The sequence below is a fragment of the Lissotriton vulgaris genome, chromosome 1_1 (genome assembly GCF_964263255.1).
Source record: "Lissotriton vulgaris chromosome 1_1, aLisVul1.2, whole genome shotgun sequence".
In the NCBI taxonomy this organism is placed as follows: domain Eukaryota; kingdom Metazoa; phylum Chordata; class Amphibia; order Caudata; family Salamandridae; genus Lissotriton; species Lissotriton vulgaris.
In genome coordinates this window covers 1,175,681,002-1,175,706,489 of record NC_141685.1, presented here as the reverse complement: position 1 = coordinate 1,175,706,489, position 25,488 = coordinate 1,175,681,002, and the positions used below count along the sequence as shown (strand labels likewise).

Below are 25,488 nucleotides of genomic sequence, written 5' to 3'. Positions count from 1 at the left end.
TCCAAAGGTTCTGCAGAAGATCAAGCAGGAGCCTCTCCACATCATCCTAAACGCCTTGGTTTGGGCGTGTCAGTACTGGTTCACAGAGCTATATCCGGGTTGTCTCCAATCCTGTTTAAGCCACAGGAGAATCTCCGCTCCATGAACCACGGCCATTGAGAAAATAATTGTTAGTCGAGTGGGAAGTTCTTTATATATATTTGCATTTTGATTTCCCCTTTTTCTCCAGACCACACAAATTACTTTTCAAGGGGTACCTCTGACTTTGCATATTCATCCTAAAATTCACACACTTCACTTGTCGGCTTGACTCCTCATCACGCAGAATTTAGAGAGCTAGCAATTTCTGAAGAATGACAAGCAATATTGCAGAAAGCCCGTGCTCCATCTACGATCAAATGCTACTCAGCCAAATGGAGGAGATTCTGCTTATGGGGTGTCGGGCACTTTTGCAATCCTCTCATCGACCACTTAGGACATTTTGCCCTATCTCTTGTCTCTCGCCAAAGCCCCCCTGGCGCAAATGTCCATTAAGGTGCATTTGGTGGCAATATCCAGAGGCAAATGATGATCTGGTCGCTTGTCTTTGTGGTCTAACAGACTGGTGAAGGAGTTCATGAAGGGACTTTTCAGGGCCTACCCTCCGAAAAGACCTCCTCCAGTGCTATGGCAATTGAACATTGTCCAGTCACAGCTTATAAGGCCACCCTTTTAACCAATTCACAAATGCGATGTTCGCATAAGGTATGATCTTCTTCGTGCCTGTTTCTTCATGTGCTATTGTTGTATGATCAAGTCATTTATAGGTTTCAAATATCTCTTGATTTAAGTATATATATATATATATCCCACAAAAGTTCTGCTCGGTATGAGGGGGCACACACTGCCAGCAAAGTGCCTCTTACGGTGGAGAATGCAGCCTCGGAACACCTCCTTTCTGTTCTTTAGCTTTACGCGTTTCTGAAATAGCGTCCTTGTTCACAGGCCATGCGCTAAATAAGGCAAACAGCGACTGATGAATGGCATCTGCTTTTATTTAACTCTCATGCCTTGGTAGGCGTGGTCATATTGTACCTGTGAGCGATGGTACTTGCACTCCATATTAATTAGAGTCCCCAGTGGGTGTTGCCGCATTCCTTAGCACTGTGATAAATCCTCTGTAGGTGAAAAAGGCATAATTGAGTGCGCTGCCTTTTTATGTCTCTCACCTATAGGCATGCAAGCAGTCCTGTGTTAATTGCCTACAGACACCACAGGGCCGCACACGAGCGGCGGTTCCTCCTCGCGACCCAGGCCGCTATCCATCCCACAAAAGTTCTTCCTGCTATGATATAATTCTCTTTCAGGCGTAGAGTGACAAATAAATTATGCAAAAAAAAGCAGAGAACTCTGGGTAGTTCTCAAGTTTAGGTGGAAAGCAGTTCCTGTATAGAGCACACTCTACACCAGCGACACTCTAGAGCTGCTCACCTCAAATGTCTGCTCTTCTATCAAAGTCTTTAAGCATAGGATTAGCACAGTGCCATCCACGCCGAGATAGAAAAGGACAAAGTCTTTTGCCATTTCTACAGCAAAGTCTTTAAGCATAGGACTAGCACAGTGCTGTCCTTGCCGAGCTGTAAAATGACAAAAGCTGTTTACCACTCAAGGCACAGTATTACAGCTTTGAATTGATAAAATACCAACCAAGCCAACCTGAAATGAGTGAAAGCAACACCTGACACAGTGTTGTCCGTGCCGAGCTGTAAAATGACAAAAGCCATATACAGGAACTGCTTTCCACCTAAACTTGAGAACTACCCAGAGTTCTCTGCTTCTTTTGTGTGTGTGTATATATATATAATATATATATATATATATATATTTCGACGAAAAAGAACAGAGGCCACAAGGGGATAACAGGGTGGACACAGCTTTATTTCACAAGTTCCCAGCTCTGGCGGATACATTTCGGCAAACGAGCCTTCTTCCGCGCCTTCAGCTGCTAAGAAAACGTCCCTAATATTCTCCTCCTGTTTTTAATATATCCGCCGGCACCTAATCCCCTCCTCCTTATGCTGTCTGCGCACCAATCAGAGTTTGTGTGTGGTAAAACGAACTCCAAGTCCCAGCATGCCTCGTATTAGCATCCCGATATGGTGGTGTGGGGGAGTGAGTGTCAGATGATTGCGGTGCGGGCTTCAGGTGAGTCGGGCGGGTCATGGAGCAAATGAAACAGGATGAGTCCTTTCTGTGTCCCCATGCATACTGCAGCTTCCAGTTGCGCCTAGTTGGAAAATGAGTGGGGGCAGTCAAATGCGAGACAACGCGCCCCATTGAAGTAAAATACCTCAATCCACTCACTCCTTCCAGTCGGTCGTGGCAGACTTCGAAGATACATATATATATATATATATGAATGTGATCAAGGGCTCTGGTAGCCCGAAACGCGTCGTTGCAGGCTGTGATGTGAATAAAACAACTTCGCCTGAAGAGCTGTGGTGGTCTCAGTCTCCTTCTTCGCCGCGAGTCGGAGGTGGATGGAGTTTTGTGCTGTATATATATGTAGGAGAGTAGGGTCTGCTATCCTATGGTCACCCCAATTTTTGCTTTTTGCTTCACTGGTTTTCGACTTACTGAGGCTGTGGGCCTGCTAATCAGACCCCCAGCCTGCTGTTCTCTCTCTAAATTTGTAATACATGTGCTATAGGTACATACCACAATTGGAAATGGACTCCTTGTCAGCCCCTGTACCATGCACTATAGGTGCTCAGGGCATAGGTGCCACCAAGGCCTACCAGGGGCTGAAGCATAGCTTTTGCCACCCCTGGCTGGTTCTTAAATTGACACAACTGGCTGATCACTCAGCTGGGGCAAGTGGGTGTAATCACCCCTTGCTTAGATATAGTATACCTATATCTAAACCTGTATCTGGACACATATAAACCTGTGAGTCACTCCTATGGAAGGCCTCATCAATCCTGGAGGCAGAGTGCGTGGTTTTATGTGAGATGGAGCTCTGGCATGAGCTGAGCCTGTCTGCAGCTGTCGGGAACAACTCCCTAAGCTGGTCCGGGATAATGCCATACCATATACTCTTAAGTGCCTTATAATCCTCGCGGTTATATAGCAACTTTGGTTTGGCTTTATCAAAACATGTCGTGTAAGGTGTCATACGAATTGGAATACTACCCCCTCGCCAGTTCTGGCGACGGGGGTAGCATTACACCCTTCTAGAGGGAGAAGACATGTTACTTTACTGAAACGCGGTTGATTTAAAATGAGCCTCAGATCCACAAAATGGATGCCTCTGCCACAGACACGGGTCTGGCCTCCTGCTGCTGACCGAAACTCAGCAAATGGTGGCCTGGACAAAGGGTTTCCTGTCGCAGGGCGGTGTCAAACCACCCCAGACAGGAGATAGTGGATTGTAGCAGGGAGGTTTCAAAGAAACCAGACACTGCCTGGGGAGCACAAGGCTGCCCCTTGCATAATCCGGCCAAACCGGTTCTGGGGCACACCAACCCCAGTCCCAGGGCGGCCTGGATCAAAGGAAAGGGGTGTAACCACCCCCTTCCTGGGTCCCACCCATAGGAGGGGACCTAGCAGGATGTCCAGCCCACCAGATTCGAATAAGAGTGTGAGCAGTGCCAATGCAACTCAGATCATCCTGAAGAAACATAAGAAACGAATTCTGGACCCTTCGACATCCTACTCCACGTAGAAGACTGAAGAATCTCCCTTGTGGTCAAGGAGTGACCACCCTGTGCATACAGGCACCATCCAGCCCTCGACCCTTGCTTTGTTGCAGTTCCCGCCGGAACTCGAGCGACAGAGATCGACGAGATCAAGCTTGCCTGCCTTCTCCCAGCCCGATCCACAGTCCCTGCAGAGCTGAGACCCGTGGAGGCGACCGGAAGCGTGGGGCACGCCATCTTGAAAAGGCCACGAGACGCTGACCGTGCAGCCCACGAGTGACCCTCGAAGCTGTACACCGGGGTTTGAGAAGCCCCCACCCCGAGCTACACTTGCACCCAAGCTACCCCCTCCACACTCGTCGAGTGCTGCGTGGGGCCCTTCTGCTTGTGTTGGCTCGACGCATTGGCCCGGTCACTTGCCAGCTGGCTTGTGGCCCCTGTGCCGACGAAAACTTGAAAACGACTTGCTTTTCTGGTTGCTCCAGATCTGCACCAGCTCCTGTAAAAAGGAGCCCCCACTCTGACCCTCCTGGTCCGAGTGAGAAGCAATCTCCCGGTTCCGCGTGGATTGCTTTTGCCAAGTGCTGTTTGCTGCAATCTTGAAGCCGACGGTCCTGACGGCGAGAGCCTGCGTGGGACAGATCGTGACCTGCTCCTGGACGTCGCAGATGCCCCAGAGCCCACGTGACAGCGGAGAGAAGCCTCTCGACAACCATCTGATTGTGCCCGACATTGCCTGGTTCCGTCCTGGTTCCACCCTGGTCCCTGCTGAGTGACCCAGACTCTGTCCCCTCTGCTTTCAGATTCATCTTGACTTCGATCCGCCCTTGGATCACACCGGACACTTCTGCTTCCCATCGCCTGCAGCTTCTCCAGCTCCAAGCACCCAGAACCTGCGTGTCAAAACCCGACGCCACTTCGACCCTGTGCACCCACATCCTGTGGGTGAGGTAAAATTGCAACGCCGGTGTCCTTACACTGGTACACACCTCTAGGGTCTGTGTCTTAAGTTTTGTTCCTCTAGGTTCAGCGGAAGTATCCTTAAACTAACTTTGTGTAACTTTTACTCACCATTGACTTTGCATTGGTGCAAGCCGCACTTTACGTGCTGCACCCGAGTCCTGCGGGCTTCTCCCGACTTCAGCATTGCTAGTCCTGACTGCTCCCAGCGATTCTCTAGGCCCTAGGCCTAACCACTGTTCGATTGGTATCTCTTATACCATTTTCTTAGTATATGGTTTGAGTGGCCACCCGCCCTCATCCAAAATTGTGCAACTTTGTATGTTATACTGTGCTTTTGATTTAACGCTTGTGCCCCTTTGCTCATAAAGAGTACAGGGGATTCATTTTAAAATAAACACATATATTTTTATAATATATACTTGTGTGGTGTCCTTTCATTTGGTATTACAGGATTGTATGTGGTAAAACAGCTCGCTTAACACGACCTCTTAAGTTAAGCCTTTAAGGCTGCTTAGTCCATGCTACCCCTAGGATAGCTTGTCTAAAAAGGTTGACTTACAACCAGACACCATAAGGGATTGTTTGGACTGATACAAGATGGTTCCAGAATTGGAAACACCGCATATCAGGCCAACTTATATATATATATATATATATATATATATATATATATATATATATATATATATATTTATTCACACATTCACACAAGAGGGTTGCCCAGATTTAAGACCGCACTCCGTAGCTGGTAATTAACATACTTTATTTCAAAAGGCATTCAGCTTGGCATCCCCATTGAAAACGTCCCTGGCCTTACGCGTTTCGAATCTCTTGTGATTCTCATCAGAGGCCCGTGTCAGCAACCTTTTCTTTTCAACTGCATTCTCCCGCTCGAGTTATATGCAAATTACTTGGCTTCAGGTGTGCCTCCAAACTAGGAAAAAACGTCACTTGAGAATCACAAGAGATTCGAAACGCGTAAGGCCAGGGACAATGGGGATGCCAAGCTGAATGCCTTTTGAAATAAAGTATGTTACTTACCAGCTACGGAGTGCGGTCTTAAATCTGGGCAACCCTCTTGTGTATATATATATATATATATATATATATATATATATATATAAGCTCATAATGAATGCTTTTTATGATTGATTGTATTTTCTGTTTTGGGTCGCATGGTGGGATGGTTCACCTTACCCGCCTCCACTGACCTTTTGATAACTGCTTGCTATTCTGATTTGAGCATTTGAATCTATAAAAGATTATAATTTAGCGTTTAAATTTACAATTTAGAGGTTAAACCCCTTTAGATACTTACATATCTGTTAATATCCTTCTCTATATGTATTTTGTCTTGCTCACATCTGACTTCACAATGTCAAAGAAAGCATATGAGAGCCGATTCAGGACCAGTGCTACCTGTGGCAATACTGGAGAAAGAACAAGGTACTTACCTGTGTGCTCTAGTGCTCCAGTATTGATATATTTTCAGATTCACATTCGGCCCTCCCTCCTCCCCTTTCAGGTTCACCTTCCATACCTCTCTTGTTCCGCTAATTGGACTTGTGCTTGAAATCTGAAGTATGGTGCCGGGTGATGGAGACTCTAGGGTGTGCACTCTGATTGTCTGGAGTTTGGATGTTTAAACCATTGGTAATAGGTTGCTTTAAGGCTAGTGATTTCCTATTGCAGTTGAATGTTACAGTTGAATACTGCTATTTTACTGTTACTGTGGGACTTCCACCATGACGATGGGGACAATTCTCAAGCATGTGAACCTATAAAAGATATCAATACTGGAGAACCATATCGTACAGGTAAGTAACTTGTTTTTTTCACTGTATGCTTGAGCAGGCTGATTTCAATTAATTTTTATTTTTTTTTGCCTACAGGAATTAATGCCTTTTTTATCTGAATCGTGCTCCAGATTACATCAACTATATCTTCAAATACATAGGTCGGTATGGTGCTAATTGTCTAACTCTATGTATTTAACTTTTCCATTGCATTCTGCTTATTTCTGTTTGTGTGATCATTCCTGCCTAGTTCTGATGTTAGTAACATTGGTGTATTGTCTATTCAGGTACTAGCTATATGATCACATCCAGGTTGCTCTATTCTTACCCTTAGGGAATATCACTAGGAATGCTAAAAACTGTGAATTACAATCTCTCTTTTTTAGACATGAAAAGTAAGATTTATTTACTTAAATTTGGAGGTTTAATTAAGGGCAGTAATATATCCCACTTAAGGAGTATTGAAGAATTAATCCTACAAAAAGGAAAGATTGGCTGCAAATAAATTTGGACTGAATTCTTGTGCGTACCTTGGATATACAAAGGCGGCATTTAGAGTTAAGACAGGAACTATATTTGGAATACATCTCTAAATACATTACATGGACAAACCACCTGTGTAATAATGTCATTATTTGGCACAAACTGATTTAAGTCAATTTGTCTAGGCTGGAAACCTCCTACTGTATATGCCCCATTTGTATGAAGGCAGAGTGTCCACTTCTCAACATAAAAGGCCAATCAGTAGTAGTGGTTATTTAAAAAAAAAAATCTATATTGCATTTTATCTTTTTTTGGTACATCAGTCTACAAGCATCGATGCATATCTCCTTGGCAACTATATTGTTTGCTCCATAACACTACACATATAAATCAAAACAGTTCCTTCACATTGCTTCAGTATCGGTCATGTCTGGGGGTGTAAGGTTGCATCTATGTATACAAATTGCCTTGGGCTACTAAGGTCCGCACATTCGGTCATCTCCAGTGGAGGGCCAGAGTGAAGGTGTTTAGTACGCCTCTCCATGGCAGCAAGAGTAATGCGCAAGAGAATCAATACATACAGATAAATGCAGTTTACATTTGGATCCAGCTCTTGAATTGTATCATGTAATGTGCCATAAGTAAATACATCAGTGTACATGCAAATGTCAAGTTGGTTCACTAGATATCATTTTCTATAACAATTCAACTGCATCCAACAATAGTAAATAATAAATCAAAACAAGAGACATCAAATAACAGTGAGCGTATGTATTAAGTATCTTAGTGTGTCATCTAAGTACAGATGTGACCAGACTATCATGCGAGTATAGTGTGTGGGCTGCTACTTTTATTTTCTATGCAATTACATGACTGTTGAGGTGACGCGTGGCAGGAGCCACTTCCTTGTAAAGTCTTTAGAGATTGTGAGGTTCTTGCCCAGCCTAACAATTGCGGTTGGAGTGGCGTGTAGATACAGCGTGGTATCAGCGTCTGGGTGACTCATTAGGTGTCAGGCCCCGCTAATCAGGCGCACAACACCCATTGGCTTCAAAGGGCTTCAGCCCCCCCCCCCGTCCCCCCCGCCCCCGTTGTGTGTGGCAGCCCGGGATCAGACACTTCCCGGGCCCCCTCACAGCCGCACCCGAGCACTTCACGGGTCTTTAAAAGACCTTGTGCATGTTAATGGGGCTTTGTTGTTGTTTCAACCCTTCTAAGGGCCCCTGCAGCTCGACTCTGCCGATTGCCTAAAGATTCCCCCCCCCCCCCCCCCGAAATTTGACTATAGTTGAGCCTCTGCCGCTCGTTGCACAGGAGTTATCTGCATCATGGCATTAGAGCGGGTGAGAGTGCTAAGCATTTCGTCCCAGGTCTGCTCAATGGGACTTTTGCAACCCTGCCGTTTCTTCCCTATGTAAGGTGGTGCCCTCCACCCGTGCCCAGACTTCAAGGGATTTCACCCAGTGTGGTACCTCTGGTGGGTCCTTGTGCTTCCACCTCTTAGTTATGAGTCGTTTCGCTGTTATGAGGCCCAGATCACGAAACCTGGAGCCTGCCTTGTTCTTGGTTCTCTTGTAAAGCCCCAGGATGCAGAACTCCCACGTGAAAGGCATCTCAGTGTTAGTGCAGTTGGCAAGTGTTTCCGATATCGCATGCCAGTAGTGTAAAAGCAGGGGACAGGACCACAGCATATGTAATAGATCAGCGCCTAGGAGATGACACCTCAGGCATTCGGAAGTGTTGATAGTGAAATATGTATTGATTTTGTCTAGTGAGAGATACGCCCTGTGTAATATGTAAGTTTGTATGAGTTTGAATCGTGAATTTCGCGGTATGTGTGTGGCACTACCTAAAACGCACTCTTACTCTTTATCAGTCCAGGGTCGGCCTCTGTCTTCAGTCCAATATGTACGGAGTCTCTGCAAAGGCTTCAATACATGGATGAGCAGGGCTTGTACCAGCCAATGTATCACATGTGATCTCTCCCCCATTACGTGCAGGTACTGTAATAACTGATGTGTCGGCGGCTCGTTGGTCATATCTCCCAATGCTAGTGTAAACGTTCGCATAATGGCTGCGTGCAGAAGAAACTGTCCCACTGGTAATCCATTTTCTGCTTCCAGTGTCGCAAAAGGTAGCAAGGCACTGTCTGCATAAAAGTCTTCTAGTGTCTCCACTCCCACTTCAACCCAGGGCATCAATGTCATGTCCGTTATAGGGTCTCTGCATCTGGGCGTCCTGAGTAGCGGCAGTACCGGGGCACAGGGGATTGTGACTTTTGTGAGGTGAAGGCTTCTCCTGAAACACCTGTGAGCCAGCTCAACATGTATTTGCGTCAGGCGAGGAGTTTTTCCTAGCGGGTGAAACAATCCACATATCTGGGCCTGCGTCCAGACTGTGTTCTCAGCCGCCGTGTCCGCCAGATTGTTGCCGCTTAGCCACCTTGCGACCCACTGTAATTGCGCAGGTAAGTAGTATAGTTCCAGATGAGGGACTACTAAGCGCCACATTCCGGGGGTGGATATAGTTTCTGCAGTGCTATCCTGGGCTGCCCTGCATTCCAAACCAAGCCACGGAGCAACCCCTCCAATTCTCTAAAGAACTTCACTGATACATACACCGGAAGGTTAGCAAAATAATATAATAACCTGGGTAGTACTATAATTTTGGTTAAGGTGACACGGCTCATCACATTTAATGGCAAGGACTTCCAGAATTGCATCTGTGCTCTGATTGAGGAGACGGCGCGAACCGGATTACCCTCCAGTATATCTGTCGGAGACCTGTAAGTATATATATTCCTAGGTATCTGAACGTGGTTGGATACCAATTAAGTGCAGTTCCGTTAATGATTATATCGGCTGCAGCTACGTCCTCAAGGAAGGAGTAAGCGCCTGACTTAGCCCAGTTTACCCTGAGGCCCGATACCGCTTCAAATTTACAGAACAGTGCTGATATCTCCGGCTGCACAGCATGAAGATCCTGTAAATACAATAACAGGTCGTCCGCATATAGGGACACTATGTGCAGTCCGTCGCTCAAGGAGATGCCCCATTCCGCTCCACCCTCTCGAAGGAGAGCCGCCAATGGTTCCATAGCTAGGGAAAAAAGTAACGGAGACAGGGGACATCCCTGTCTGGTCCCTCGTCTCACCCTTATTTTATCTGGTAGGTGCTTGCCCGTACGAGCCCGAACTGTAGGTCATTGGTACAATAATTGCACCAGCTGTAGATAATCGTTCCCCAGCTCACATTTACGTAAGACCGCTGCGAGATAAGGCCACTCCAACGAATCAAAAGCCTTCTCCAGGTCCAATACTAGGCAACCAGATCTGGGCCAGTTCTCCGTAGCATATTTTTGGATTCGGAATAGTCTTCGAATATTTAGGGAGGTGCTTCTGGTGGGTACAAATCCATTCTAGTCGGTATGTACCAGAGTTGGCACAAACGAGGAAAGATGTTTGGCCAGGACCGAGGTAAGGATTTTATAGTCTGTGTTTAACAGGGCCAATGGATGGTAAGAGCCCAGGGTTCCTGCCCTGCTTTAAAGGTAAGAGCCCAGGGTTCCTGCCCGGCTTTAAAAAAGAGACCAGCGTTGCCTCATTTTGTGTGAAAGTGAGCGTTGAATATTCCACTGCTGCCGCATATACTCGCAGCATCTCTGGTACCAGTACATCTGAGTATGCCTTGTAAAATTCAGCCGTTAGTCCATCCGGACCCGGTGTCTTGCCATTCGATAGAGAGTAGGTACTATCCCTTACTTCCTCCGGCAACAGAGGAGCACCTACATCTCCCTGCTGACAATCCGTGAGCTGTGGCAACGTTAGTGTGGACAGGAAATGCTGTATGTCTACATCCGTAGCTAACAAGCAAGACCTGTATAGTGTTGAGTAATGTACCTCAAAAGCGTGGTGTATATCTTTTTGGGTGTGCACCATGACTCCTTGTGTATTCTGTATCGCTGTCACGGGTGCGGTAGCCATGTTCTTTCGTATCAACCACGACAGCAACCTACCGGGTTTGTCTCCCATATCATGGGTGAGTTTAAATTACGGAGACGGTCTAGTAACCTAGAATGCTTTTCTCTAAGATGTTCCAAAGGACCAGTGTTACCCGCCAACACCTCTCTCTCCCTTTGGAGCAGGTCAGTTTCGAGACGCGTGATGTCTGCTTCCAGCTGTCGCTGCATGCCTGCTTGTGCACCAAGGCAGTACCCCCTGATCACAACTTTGAAAGCATCCCACTCCACCAAAGGCGTTGTGGCCGTGCCAGCATTCTCCACTAAATACCGGGGGGTATTGGCAGCTAGTAGGCCCAGGAAGGGCGCATCCAGTAAAAGGTCTGGTTGCATCCGCCATGTCGGGATTGGCGGGCGGGGGCGCTCCCATGACACCTCCAAAACATGTGGGTTGTGGTCAGAGTGCGTCCGACCTAAATAGTAAACTGCCTATACATGGGGGAGCAGCTCATCTGAGATCATATAATGGTCTAGCCGCACGTACAGGTCATGGGCTTCTAAATAATAAGAATATACCCTGTCTTGGGGATGATGGTGCCTCCAGGCATCCTTCAAATGCCATTGTGTATCCCAATTAGTCAATGCGTTCGTAGGATGATGTGTGCTTGTACCTGGAAGGGGCGGGAAGGATCAGTCTAATGACACGTCAAGGACGCAATTGTAGGCACCCCCTATAAGCATGGGGATGTTGTGCCATGGCGCAAAAATGTGTGATATCTTGTCAAAGAATGCAGCTATTTGTCGGCCATCCAGCGCACCCCTAACTATTACATATCTCCCCTCCGCGTCTACCAGCGACTGTGTAATTATCAGCGCCCCTCGTGCAAAAGCCGAATACCCTGTGGCAAACAGCTGGGCGTGCCAGCGACGGTGTAAGCGTTGTATATCTGATTTGTCCACACGGGTCTCTTGCAGAAAGGCAATATGTACATGATGTCGCTTGAGGTACGAATAGATCTGATGCCTACGCGCCGGCGAATGCGTGCCCCTCACATTCCATGTACCAATCTTAAATGAAGACATAGTTCCTACAACGCATCAGGCGAGCGTGTGTCTGTAGCAGCCCATCAGACATGTACATTGGATATAACTTAGCATTATACATCCTGTCTAGCACGTTGACTCGCAGCACATGACATTGTATAAATCCACTCGTAACAGATTGTCTCATTATAAAATCTCAATAAAAATATATGCATGTGTAATACCAAAAGAGGGAAGATGCAACCAGCAATCGCCCAAACTTCCAATTGGAGATAACAGTCAAAACAATCCGGGGGGTGCACTGTGAACTACTCTACGTTAGTGTACAATCTACTTGTCTAGCGTCCCAGGGGCTCCCCATTCACAGGCAAAATGCAATATAGGTAGGACAAACTGCATATGTTGACTCAGGAGCACCCATCAGGTGGGTCACGTGCCTAGATGTTCACAAAATAGCAACAATATATACATTTGAGTCCCACCACCACCCTCATGAAGCACAACGGCAATCCCAGAAGTGAGTAAATAGCGTAGAGTTATAACGACTTGCATCCCAAATGTCTATCTACCCAACAACAGCCTATCCCCACACATATACCCCAATACCTCAATTCGTAGTACATACAAATAATGGGGCTTGCAGTGTTCATGCCTTCAAGTCCGCCGTTTGCGGGGTGACATCTGGTTATCCTTTCTAGTCCTTCTAGTCCTGTGAATTCTGCAGGCCATTTATTTTTTCATAGTCACTAGACAGGTCTCGTTGGCTGTAGTTAGATGCCTCCTCTGTGATCTGCTGATCTCTGCTGCTGCCTGAAGAACGTCTCGCTGCCCGCTGAGCATCAGTTCCGAGTGTGGGCCCATCGGTGGCGAGGGTGGTGTCCCCATCCTCATAGATCTGCGCTCTCTCCGCCGGCAGCAAAAAGGGCCTTTCAGCTTGGGTAGTGCTGCGGTTGCAGGTTTGTCTCAATGCCCCGTATTGGTGAAGGTATCCAACCAGTCTTCTGCCTCCTCCGATGTGCTAAAGAAGTGCGTTTTATCGCTGGCAACCACACGCAGTCGCGCAGGGAACAACAGAGAATATTTCAGGTTTTTTTGCCGAAGACACTGCTATGAACTAAAATCTCTGGCGCTGTACCTGGATGGTGTAGTCTGGAAAAAACATTACTTTGTGGTTGTCTATGTGGACATCCTGGAGCTTCCTGGTCTCCTGTAAAATGGCATCTCGATCTCAGTATTTAAGAATCCGAAGAAGCAGGGGCTGCGGATTCGATCCCCTAGGGGGGACCCCGCCGGGACCCTGTGGGCACGCTCAATGACAAAGTATGGTGAGAGGGACACCTCTGGCAGTAGATCTCTGAGTCCGGCCTCCATCGTCCTGCCTCCATCTGCAGCGGTCGCTCCCCCCACGCTCCATCGCTTTCACACCAAGCCTCCTGTGGTATCGTAGCTTGTGCCTGCGCTTGATTTGTACTTGTAATCCAGCCAAACGTTAGCGCTACGCTTTCAGTGTGCCTGCACTTGAATAGTAATATCGTTGTCTGCCCTAGAATTGTATAATCTTTTTGTGCGCTTGTATTGTTACATCGTTACGCTAGTTGCATATTTGCTGGCTTCTCTTTAATTAATTAGATCACATCTGCCTGACTGTACCGGCGACACTGCCCACCCCAACCTCGTTGTCCCTGCTTCCGCTTTTGCTGCCATCTTGTTGTTGTTGTGCCGTCCCAGCCTGCAGCTCCACCCTGCATCCCGCCTCCCAGCTGACCATCCCTCGCCCCGCCCCCTCCACTTTCTACTTATGGTAGAGCAATTGTCGCGCAGCGTTCACGCGCAGCAGTCGCGCCCCATGCGTGCCGAAGGTGCGCCAAAGGTAAGCCCGTCTACGCCCGTCCGTGCCTGGACCGCGCCCGGCGCCATACCCCCTGGTCCTCGCCGCACCCAACCCACTAGAGTCGCATATGATGCCACAACTCTCCACGCCCTCAACCCCGGACTCAAGCCTCAATGCTGCGTAGCCATCCCAGGATGTACCCACGGCCCATTCGCCTGCCTCTCCTGCAAGTTCTACTGCTCCAGGACCCTCACCAAATCCACTTCCTCCAACCACAGCTCCGATTCCAACCGCCTGAGGTGCATCCTGCTTAACACCCGCTCGGTCCACAGACAAGCAACTGAACTTTGGGACCTACTCGACACTGCGTCACCGGACATCGCCTTCCTCACAGAAACATGGATGAACACATCATCAGCACCCGACATCGCCATAGTCATACGGACGCTTACAAGATTATCCGAAAAGACCGCTCCAATCAAACAGGAGGAGGCATCGCCATCGTTCATAAGAACACAATCAAAGTCACGACCAGCTCTGACGATGATCTTGCAACCGCCGAACATCTCCACTTTCAGATCCACACCGACCCTAGGACCACACTTAAAGGCACCCTCATCTACAGGCCGCCAGGTACCCGTACTCAATTCAGCGATGACATCACTGACTTCGTCAGCCCACATGCCCTCGCCTCCGAGAACTACATTCTTTTAGGACACCTCAACTACCACCTCGAAAACAAACACGACAGGAACACCACCACTCTTCTGGACAACCTGGCCAATCTCGGACTCAAACAACTTGCTGACACCTCCACTCATGTAGCCGGACACACGCTCGACCCTATCTTCACCTCCAGCAAGTACATCTCCTTCGATCACACCACAGCTCTCCACTGGACGGACCATAGCTGTGTTCACGTCAGCTACAAAACCACCCTGACCCACAACCGCCTACAACCTATTCCTCTGAGAAACTGGAACAAAATCACCTCCGACTAACTCCTCGCATCACTCAACCAAAACCCTCCCACCCTCTCATTGGACCCAAACCAAGCAGCCACCAATCTCAAGCAATGGATCACCCACAGTGCTGACGAATTAGCACCCCTGAAAATACACCAGATCAAATCAGCCAGCAAAAAGGCTCCATGGTTTAACGATGACCTTAAAAAATCCAAGAAGCTATGTCGCTCCCTGGAGAAAACATGGAGAAAAAACCCAACCACCGACAACATGACCAGCCTCAAGGCAGCCACCCGCAATCACCACCAACTGATTCGATCCGCCAAGAAATCAGCATTCAAGGATCGCCTCGACAACAACTCTCATAACAGCAAGGAACTTTTCAACATCGTCAAAGAATTCACCAACCCCGCCGCAGCATCTAACGATATCACTCCCTCCCAAGACCTCTGCGATGCGTTATCCTCCTTCTTCTACAACAAAATTGCCGACATCCACAACAGGTTCGAGAATACTCCCAGCGATCAACCCTCCCCACCCCCCTCAGACCCTACTCCACCAACTTACAACCTTAGCGCCTGGAACCCAATCACCACTGAAGACACCATCCGCCTAATGAACTCAATCCACTCTGGCTCGCCAACCGACCCCTGCCCCCACCACATCATCAACAAAGCAGACTCCATCATCGCACCCCATCTCCGTGATGTCATCAACCGCTCATTCAACTCCGCCACCTTTCCAGAAAGCTGGAAACACGCCGAACTCAGCGCCCTTCTGAAGAAACCCACAGCAGACCCCTCGGAACTTAAAAACTACCGACCCATTTCCCTTCTACCATTCCCGGCCAAAGTCATCGAGAAAGCTGTCAACAGCCAGCTCGCCGCCTTCCTCGAATCCAACAACTCCCTCGATCCATCTCAATCAGGGTTTCGAGCCAAACACAGCACCGAAACTGCCCTCATTGCAGCGGCTGACAACATCCGAACACTACTGGACAACGGAGAAACAGTGGTCCTCATTCTACTCGACCTCTCCGCCGCTTTCGACACAGTCTGCCACAGCACCCTTATACAACGCCTCAGCAACATTGACTTTTTTTTTTTTTTTTTTTTAAATATATTTTTATTGCAGGAATCAGTAGATCATTACAGTAGCGACCAGCATTGTATCATAAGCAATATTAACAGAATAAAGCCCTCTGGCCCCCCACCGTAACGTCTGTACACAGCCAACCGGCCCACAACCCTGGGGTCGGGCGGCGAAATGCAATGGGGGTCAGTAGGATGCTGGAGCTGGTCCGGATAATGCACTGTCCATCATCTGCTTTTCCAAACAAGCCTAAAACCCCCAAAATAAACCCCCCCCCCCGAAATGTCTACTAATTCCCTGGCGATCTCCTGGGTGAAGGTCTGGAGCTGCGCCGCCAGATAATACTTTTCGAAGTCCGGCACAGCGAGCCCCCCCTCGTCTTTCGGCCTCATCAAGGTGTTGAGGGCCACCCGCCGCCGGCCCGTTCCCCATAGGAATCCGACCACCATAGAGCGTAACCGACGAAACGTGGCCGGTGGGACCCAGATCGGCAAAGTCCGGAAGTAATATAATAACCGGGGAAGCGCTACCATTTTGAGCAGGGCGACACGTCCCGCCACCGAGAGCGGCAGCGTGGCCCAAAAGTCCATGCAACCTCGGAGTGCTCGAATGCAGCGGGCAATGTTCCCATCTAGGAGGTCGGGTTGGTCGTGGTAAACGAATACCCCAAGGTACTTAAAGCAGTCGGGCTCCCATCTAAGCTCCCTACTTAGCGCAGGGGCGGGGGTACCCCTGCGTACCGGAAAAAGACAGGTCTTAGACCAATTCACTCGGAGGCCCGAAACCTCTCCGAACTCCGTGAGCGCCAATTCCGCTCCACGTAAAGTGTCGACCGGGTCCTCCAGGAAGAGCAACAGGTCGTCCGCATATAGCGAGACATAATGCGGGCCCGCAGACGTCCATAAGCCCGTATAGTGGGCTCCTGAGCGAAGGTGCAGCGCCAGTGGCTCCACCGCCAGCGCAAAAAGAAGCGGGGACAAGGAGCACCCTTGCCGCGTGCCTCGTTCTACCGGATATCGCGATGAAATCAATGGGCCCGCTCGGACCCTGGCCGAAGCAGAAGCATAAAGAACCGCGGTCCATCGGACAAATCCCTCCCCGAGGCCGAATCTCCGTAACACCGTGCAGAGGTAGTCCCACTCCAGGCTATCAAAAGCCTTCTCCAGGTCCACCGACAAGACTACCGGGGACGGGGCATCCACAAATGGTTCCCCTAGCAAACGGAACAACCTACGAATATTCATAGTCGTGTTCCGCCGTGGGATGAAACCGGCCTGGTTCTCATGCACCAGGGAACTCATGTGTCCCAGCAGCCTCGAGGCCAAGATGCTGCTCAGTATTTTGTAGTCCACTGTCAACATCGATAGGGGACGGTAGGATCCCGGGTCGGATGAGTCTCGGCCCGGTTTGAGGAGAGGAACCACCAACGCCTCACACATCGAGCTAGGGAGTCGCCCCAGCCTCTTCGCCTCCCTGTAGACCACCAGTAATCGAGGGGCTAGGAGGTCAGCATAAGCTGCATAAAACTCCACTGGTAGGCCATCTAGGCCCGGGGTCTTGTTTCTCGCCATCCGTTTAATGGCCCCGCGGATCTCCCCTAATTCAATGTCGGAACCCAGAGTTTTCGCCACTTCCTGCTCCACTGTGCGGAGCTCCAGTGGGCGAAGATAATTATCAAGCCGGTCTGGGTCACGTGCGGAGCGACTGCGGTATAAACATTCATAATAATGCCGGAAGCAACTAAGAATCTCCGGTTGGGTGCATACCTCGGTTCCGTCTGCCCCACGCATATTTGTCGTCGTTTGGGATTGGCGCGTACGGTTGGCCAACCACGCCAACAACGCACTCGACCTGTCTCCCTCCGCGATAGACCGGACCGTATAGGCCTTATAATCAAAACAGCGGAGCCGTTCGACCTCCACTGCTACCTTTTTCCCTCGCCTCCGCCGTTTGTGCTTGCAATTCCGGGTGTCCGGGGCGGCGAATTTCAAGCTCGCGGAGTTCCCGGTCCGCTGTGTCTAATTCAGCCAGGATGACGCGCCTCATGCCCACCTTCTTAGAGATACAGTAGCCCCTCACCACTACCTTAAAAGCGTCCCATTCTAACGCCCTAGTACTCGCGGAGCCGCCGTTGGACGCAAAATAATCCGATATTCTCTCCCCCAAGTCCGCCTTGAAGACACTGTCCTCGAGGATCTCGGGTCGCAATTTCCAGGTGGGCACCGCCGGCGCCCCAGGAAACCAGCGAAGGTCCAGTAGGAGGGGGTTATGGTCCGAGATGGTCCTCGATAAGTACTCCGACCGGACCGCTGCCGAAACCAGTTCGGGCGACCCAAGAAAGCCATCTAGTCTGACATGCAACTCATGGAGTCTCGAGAAATATGAATAATCCCTAGATGCGGGTGATGCGCCCTCCAAATGTCCGTCAATCCCCAGCGGGTCTGCCAATCCTGACGACCCTTAGCCGTGCGACGGACCGGGGAATCGGGAAGCGGGGGATGCGAGCGGTCTAAGTCCACATCCACTACGGAGTTAAAGTCTCCCCCAAGCAGGAGGGGCCCGGCGAAAAAGTGGGCCAACGAGCCCGATAACCTGGAAAGGAAGGCAGTCTGGTCTACATTAGGAGCGTATACACAGCAAACGTTCAGGTCCCTCCCCCCTAGAGTGCCCGAGATGGCCACGAAACGCCCCTCTGGATCCAACACTGTCCTCGTGACTTGGAAGGGGACCCCTGCCCTGATCCATATTAGCGCCCCCCTGGCATAAGCGGAGTACGACGTGGAAAAGACCTGCCCCCGCCACCTACGCTGAAGCGCCGCCCCTTCCGCCTTGTTCAGATGAGTTTCCTGCAGCAGCGCCATTTGCACTCCCCTACGCACTAAATAAGCGTGGACCTTGTGGCGCCTGGACATAGTGTGAAGCCCCCTTACGTTCCAAGTAACACATTTCAAGTTAGCAACATCAGCCATTGTCCCAGATTGTTCTTGCACAGTCCCCCCATCCGGGTCCCCACAAAAAAAAGACATCAATCCTCCCAGCGCTGATGGCGGCCATTTTCCCCAACCAAAACCCAACAACCCAAAGACCAACCAAACCCCCCCCCCACCCACCCCAGAACAGGACCCAAACTGCACCATCTAGATCCCATCCAAACCTCGTCTTTCCTCAACCCCAGAACCCCCACTAATCCTACGGTCGCCACCGTAGGAAGGCCTTATGGGCCAGGTGCGGGCTGGGCGGAGGCAGTGGGCCCTCGTCGCCCAGGCCACCAGGACTATAACAAGCCCCAAACAGTGCCAAAACCTTCCGGGGCAAAAGCAGAGGCCCCCCAACCCTCTCTCCCTCTTTGTCAGCAATAAAGGACGGCAACCGCCTCCCCCCTGCCGGGCCCCCACCCAAAACAAGGCAGTATACCCCGTTACCCTTGTCCATCTAAAAGGTCCTCCACCGATTTCGGTGTGATCACCGGTGTATGGGCACTATCTGCCACTGAATCCTCCGAGTCCGATGGTGCTCCCTCATCACCCGGGTTTTCCTCCTCCTCGATGGCTTCATCCCTTGCTCCCGACAACTCCGACAATGCTTCCAGCACTCCCCTCCGTTCCGATGATGTCTCCGCAGTTGAGGGCCCTCCCGTGCGGCCGCGGCGATTCCTGACCCTCTTGGACCGCCGCCTTTGTTCCGGCTCATCTGCCTGTTGGGACGAGGAGCCAAAGCCATCTTTCCCTGTCCTGTATAGGTCGAGCCAGACACAGACATCCTCCGGGGTGTCGAAGAACTGGGTTTTGTCATCGACAATGATGCGGAGCCTTGCAGGATATAGGAGTGAATACTGAATGCCCTCGCTCCTGAGCTCGCGCTTAACCGCTAGGAAGGAGAACCGCTTGCGCTGCGTCTCGTAGGTGTAATCCGGGAAGATGTTCACCTGACTGTTCGCTACTTTGAACGGGCCATTGTGCCTGGCGGCATTGAGGATTAAGTCCCTGTCACGAAAATGCAGCAACCGCGCCACCACCGGTCTCGGGGTGCGTCCCTGCTGTAGGGGCCGTGCTGGGACTCTATGGGCCCGTTCCAGAGTGTAGAAGGAGGACAGTCCCTCCGGGACCACCGTGTCTCGGAGCCAGGTCTCCAAGTATTGCACCATGTCGCCATCCTCGATCTTTTCCGGCAGGCCCACCACTCGGATGTTGTTCCTCCTGTTGCGGCCTTCCGCATCCTCCGCCCTCCGTTCCAGGGTCTCAATTCGGGATAGGGCGTCCTTCATCGTCGCAGCCAAGGTTCGCTGCGCCGGCTCCAAGGTTTTCACCGTGCCCTCCACCTCCTTGACCCGGTCAGAAAGTTTGCCATGGTCCGCTCTGAGGAGGCCCAGGCTCGTCGCCACCTGAGCAATGTCCTGTTGGAGGGCCGATCTCGTAGTCTCTATCGCCTCTAGGACACGGTCGAACTGTTGCTGCATCGGCGCGCCACCAGAACTTTTTGGGTCCCCATGCTCCTCTTTGTCCTGGGCTTCAGAGTCCGAGGCGGTCTGGGTGGATCCCTTGGCTCCTCTGGGTTTCCCCATGCCTACAGGGGCACTCCGTGAGGGTCCCGGAGTAGGCGTCTCCGTGTGCAGGTGTCGACCACGACCTTCCCGGGTGCTTATCCACAATTCGGGTATGGGCGACCTCCTTCTCCAAAGCCTGTGGAGACTCCGCCGCTTCGGCTCACGCCACCGCCACGGCGTCCGAGGGCACCGATGAGGGGGCGGAGACAGCCGTCGCCAAGTCGGGCAGACCCGCTCACCCACTATAGCCCCGGGGTGAGGGCCACCAACTCCCTCGGATGATCTGTGGCGCCAGAGTGTCGCGCCTCCCATGTAGGTGGACTGGCCAGGAAGACGTAGCTAGTTGCGGAGTCGCGAGGTGGGCCACCGCTTGGATCACAGGGCGTCCGCTCCCGGTGCCCTCCACTGCGTGGGCACCCGCCCGGCCGTCCAACCGAGTGCAAATCCGTTGCAAAAGGTCCAATCCAGTAAATGTCCAATGCCCAGTACAGCCGGGGATGGCAAAGCCGGGCGCCAGTCGCTACCCGCGGCACTTCTGCAAGTCAATAGTTCCGAACAGGGGGACAAAGGAGTCCGGGCGCCATGTTGGGTCGCACTCCGCAACTCCGCAAACTTCGGTTTTACTCCGGAGCAACCCTCGTCCGAGCTCCACCAGGGGCCCCGGCAGGTCACCGTCGGCACGCTCAGCAGAATTCGGGGTCTGGGGTGCCCCGCAGCCTCCGATTTTCAGGATAATCCCGGGCTTAGTCCCGGAGCCGAGCTCTCAGGCGACCATCGCCATCGGCGCCCAAGCCACGCCCCTTCTCAGCAACATTGACATACAAGGAAAAGCCTTGGACTGGATCATCTCATTCCTCGCTGGGAGAACTCAAAGAGTCCGACTTCCCCCATTCATTTCAGAGGCAACTGAAGTCATCTGTGGCGTACCACAAGGATCTTCACTCAGTCCCACCCTCTTCAATGTTTACATGAGCCCACTAGCATCCATCGCGCGTCAACACAACCTTAACATCATCTCTTACGCCGATGACACCCAGTTAATCCTCTCTCTCACCAAAGACCCTAGCACCGCCAAAACCAATCTTCACGAAAGCATGAAAGAAGTAGCCGAATGGATGAAACAGAGCCGCCTAAAACTCAACTCAGACAAAACAGAGGTGCTCATCCTAGGATTCTCCCCCTCTGCATGGGACGACTCTTGGTGGCCTTCCGCTCTGGGCACAGCACCCACACCCACAGACCATGCACGTAACCTTGGCTTCATCCTAGACTCCTCTCTCTCGATAGCCAAACAAGTCAACGCAGTCTCATCCTCCTGCTTCAACATACTTCGCATTCTCAAAAAGACCTTCCGCTGGATCCCCCTAGAGACAAGAAAGACTGTCACCCACGCACTGGTCACGAGTCAACTGGATTATGGGAACACACTATACTCCGGAATCACAACAAAATTACAGAAAAATCTCCAACGCATCCAAAACGCATTAGCGAGACTCATATTAGACATCCCTCGCCAAGATCACATCACCGGACACCTAAAAGACCTCCACTGGCTTCCCGTCAACAAAAGAATTACATTCCGCCTTCTCACCCACGCACACAAGGCCCTCTACAATCTAGGACCCGAATGCCTCAACACTCGACTGTCCTTCTACAAGCCCACCCGCCAACTAAGATTGTCCAATCAAGCCCTCGCCGCAGTCCCGCGCATTCAAAAATCCACTATGGGTGGCAGATCCTTCTCCTTCCTTGCTGCCAAGACCTGGAACTCGCTCGCCACTCACCTCCGCCTCTCTCAAAACCACACCTCCTTCAGAAAACAACTTAAAACCTGGCTATTCGACAAATAAGCAACCCCGTCCCCAAGTGCCTTGAGACCCTCTGGGTGAGCAGTGCACTATATAAATGCCTGAACTTGAACTTGAACATGTGCAGGGCAGGCTCTTTTACTTCACATTTTTCTGGTACACCCACTATACGGACGTTGTTACGTCGCGCCCTCCGTTCGGCATCCTCAGCACTATCCTCCAGGAACTCCACATGATTCAGCAAGTCTTGTACTTGTTTGTCCGTCAGTTTCAACTGCGGTTTGATGTCAGCAAGCGTAGATTCCAAAGCAGAGGTACGGTCTGCTAGTTTCCGGTGGTCCGCATGTAGATGAGTGAGGTCGATAACCACCTTGTCTATTTTGGATTCCAGGGAGGTGCAGGTTTGATTGATGGTTTCCTCCATGCGCTCCATTGCCGCAAGTACAGCGTCCAACTTACTTGCTGTCTGATCCGCCGACCCCTGCTTCGCCATTTTGTCCGATTTGGGCTTGGACGGCCCCGGTATGGCTTGCGCACCGCCCATTCCGGTCCGTGCCCGGGTACCGTCCGACATCGGGTGCAGAGTCTGTTCAACTATTCTGCTCTCGTGCCCAGAGAGAACCCAGCACAGCGTTACCAGGATTCGAGCGCTACTATGGTTCCTTCTTCAACACCAACAAACCGCAGCCAGCAGGCACTCAACAGCTCTCGGACTAGGCAGTGGGGTATCACTTACCGCTCTCTTGGCTCCTCATCGCAGCTCAGTTGGCAACCACAGCACTCAGCCGCCCAGGTCTTGGCAGGCAAAGGTGCAGCTGAGTTTCTGGATTTAGAAACTTGAGACATGGAATTTAATCTGGTTCACTGTTCCACACCAGGCTTCAAAGACATGCCGCCTTCGTGAGCCACTCCAAACCATTTTCTGCTTTCATCAACTGGCCCCCACTGGTTCTACATCCACTTTGGGTGGGAGCACCGGCGGAAACAAGTGAGGAATAGAGGTGTGCTCACCTCTGCCAACTCCACCCCTAAGGTGGGGGAGGCGAGGTGAAGCACAACCTTGAGTCCCCGCCAACTTGAGGATGGGGGGGGGGACCCAGCTAACCAGTGACAGGCTCCTGCCCCCCTCCCACTGGAGGGTGGCAGAATAGGGGGTGTACCCACCCCAGGGAAGTGAGCCATTGGTCCATGCCCTTTACCTACCAGTAATGCCCCTAAAGGTAGTATTTAGGGGCACCTTGAATCTTCCTCCCTCGGATCCAGCAACCACAAGAAAAGGAGGACGAGAAGCCATGCAGAGCTAACAAGAGGACGCTGCCCACTGACTTGTCCCCAGCCCTACAGCCTGTCTCCCCTCGAACCTGCTCCTGTGAAACCCCGGCTTGTCCAGCGGCCAGCAACCTCAAAAACCTCAGAGGACCTGCCTGCATTCACTTTCCAAGCTGTTTCTCCCGTTAACACCGGATGTGTTTAAACTGCAGCTTCTGGGTCAACCCAGACACCGCGAATCCAGCACACTCTGCACCCGCCGAGCCCGGACCGTGTTTGAGTGAACAAACACCACAAAGAGGGTCCCCCAAGATCCGGCAACCCTTGACCTGCCTCAAGTCTCAAGACGCCTGCAGCCCCTATCTAGAGGACCCCCCTTACCGCGGCCAGAGCGGGTAAGAAAATCTGGCGCCCAAAGGCACCACTGCACCGGATGCCCACGGCCTTGCGTGCCCAAGCCAGCGGTGCCTAACCATCCCTCTACATCCCAACTTACCCCTCGATGTGGTGGTCACTCCTGGAAGATCCTCGTCCCCTAGCCTGGAGTGTTTCTTTGTCCTGGAGAATTCTCATTGAAATCAACGACCTCAAAACTGCACCCTGCACCAGGTTGCCCTAGCACCGCTTAGGGTGCCCCTTTGGTGCTAACTTGGTCCCCAACGTGCCCTGAGCTTAACCCTAGGAGCTTTGCTCCCACAACCCTCTGGCCTGCTTGCCAGCTGCCACCAACCAGAGTCCCCCTATCCCCCATTGGATAAATTGGGCCTCAACACTGCACCCGGCCGCCCGAGTGCCGCCGAGGGTGCAACAACAGTGCATCACTGACCATGGGGGACCCCTGAGTCTAACCCCAGGACCCTAACTCAAAATACCGATTACGTACCTTGAAACCGATAACTCATTTTTCCTCATAGGATAACATTGACACTTTTTCTCCCAGAAAGTTTGTGTTGACTTTTGAAAACTGCAAATATTACTTAAAAATCAGCCGAATAATCAAAATGCATTTTCTCAACTGTTTTCAGGAAATGTCCCAGTGCTGAATACAGGATCCAGCATTGAGTAAGAAAAAGTAACAATAACCTAACTTACCTGATAAGTGAATTTCCTTCCATAGGATAACATTGGTGATTCTATGTGAAAAAGTTTCTAAGTGTCAACTTTTGACATACGATAATATTCCTTGAAAATCGTACCTTTAACCAAAACACATTTACTCACCTGTTTTCAGGAAATGTCCCAGGACTGAATCCAGGATCCAGTCCTGTGTTAGCAACAGTAATCTGAAAAGTAATTAACTGCATTTTACCTAAAAAGCCCATTCAATTGAATGTACTATACCTGCAATGTGTTGCAAACTGCTTTCTTAAATTGTAACCAAAACCAGTACAAGTTACACTGCTATTTTGAACTGTGTTCATACAAGTAATTTATGACTGAAAAGTATTTTTATGCTTACCTGCACCAGGCTTGCTTGGTTCTAGAAATTAAACAGTATATTTTTGTATACAAAACAATTGCCCTAGAGTTCAGTTTTTAAGTGTGTGAGACCATATGCTGACTGAGTGTGTACATCAAATGCTTTACACTGTCCTGTGATACTGCCTTACTGCTCGACCATGCTACCACTTTAGAGAGGAAGGTTCTATCTAACTTTAGCCTCTTCCAAACCTTTGGAGACACTTGGACTCTATATACACTGTACCTCACTTTGGTGCAGTATATATATAGAGCCAGTTTATTATAAACACTGTACTGTCACAACTTATGAAGGATCCCTTTGAGCCCATCCACAAAGGGGATATCAAATTTCTCTCCTGGAAGGTAGCTCTTCTCCTGGTCTTAACCTCAGCCAGCGAGACTCAGAATCTCACCATCCTGGAATCTTTCCTCCAATTCAGGTATGATAGGGTTTTTCTCTGCACAACTCCTACATTCATTTGTAAGGTCCCTTCAGACTTTCACCTCAATGAACTAGTTGTTCTTAAGTCTTTTTTCCCAGATCCTAAGACATCAGCTGAAAGGGCACTACTCTCTTGAGACTTTAAACAATGCTTAAA

General features: G+C 50.5%; 1 protein-coding gene across 2 annotated transcripts in view; it reads left to right on the top strand.

Moving 5' to 3' along the window:
• The window catches only part of FIRRM (FIGNL1 interacting regulator of recombination and mitosis), a 3,285,109-nt gene that overhangs the window by 1,324,519 nt on the left and 1,935,102 nt on the right, over positions 1–25,488 (top strand). For both annotated transcript variants that reach the window (XM_086964357.1, XM_086964349.1), the window contains one exon: positions 6,533–6,597. In XM_086964357.1, coding sequence (XP_086820483.1) covers positions 6,533–6,597 — 65 coding nt within the window. The remainder of the gene's footprint in view (positions 1–6,532; positions 6,598–25,488) is intronic.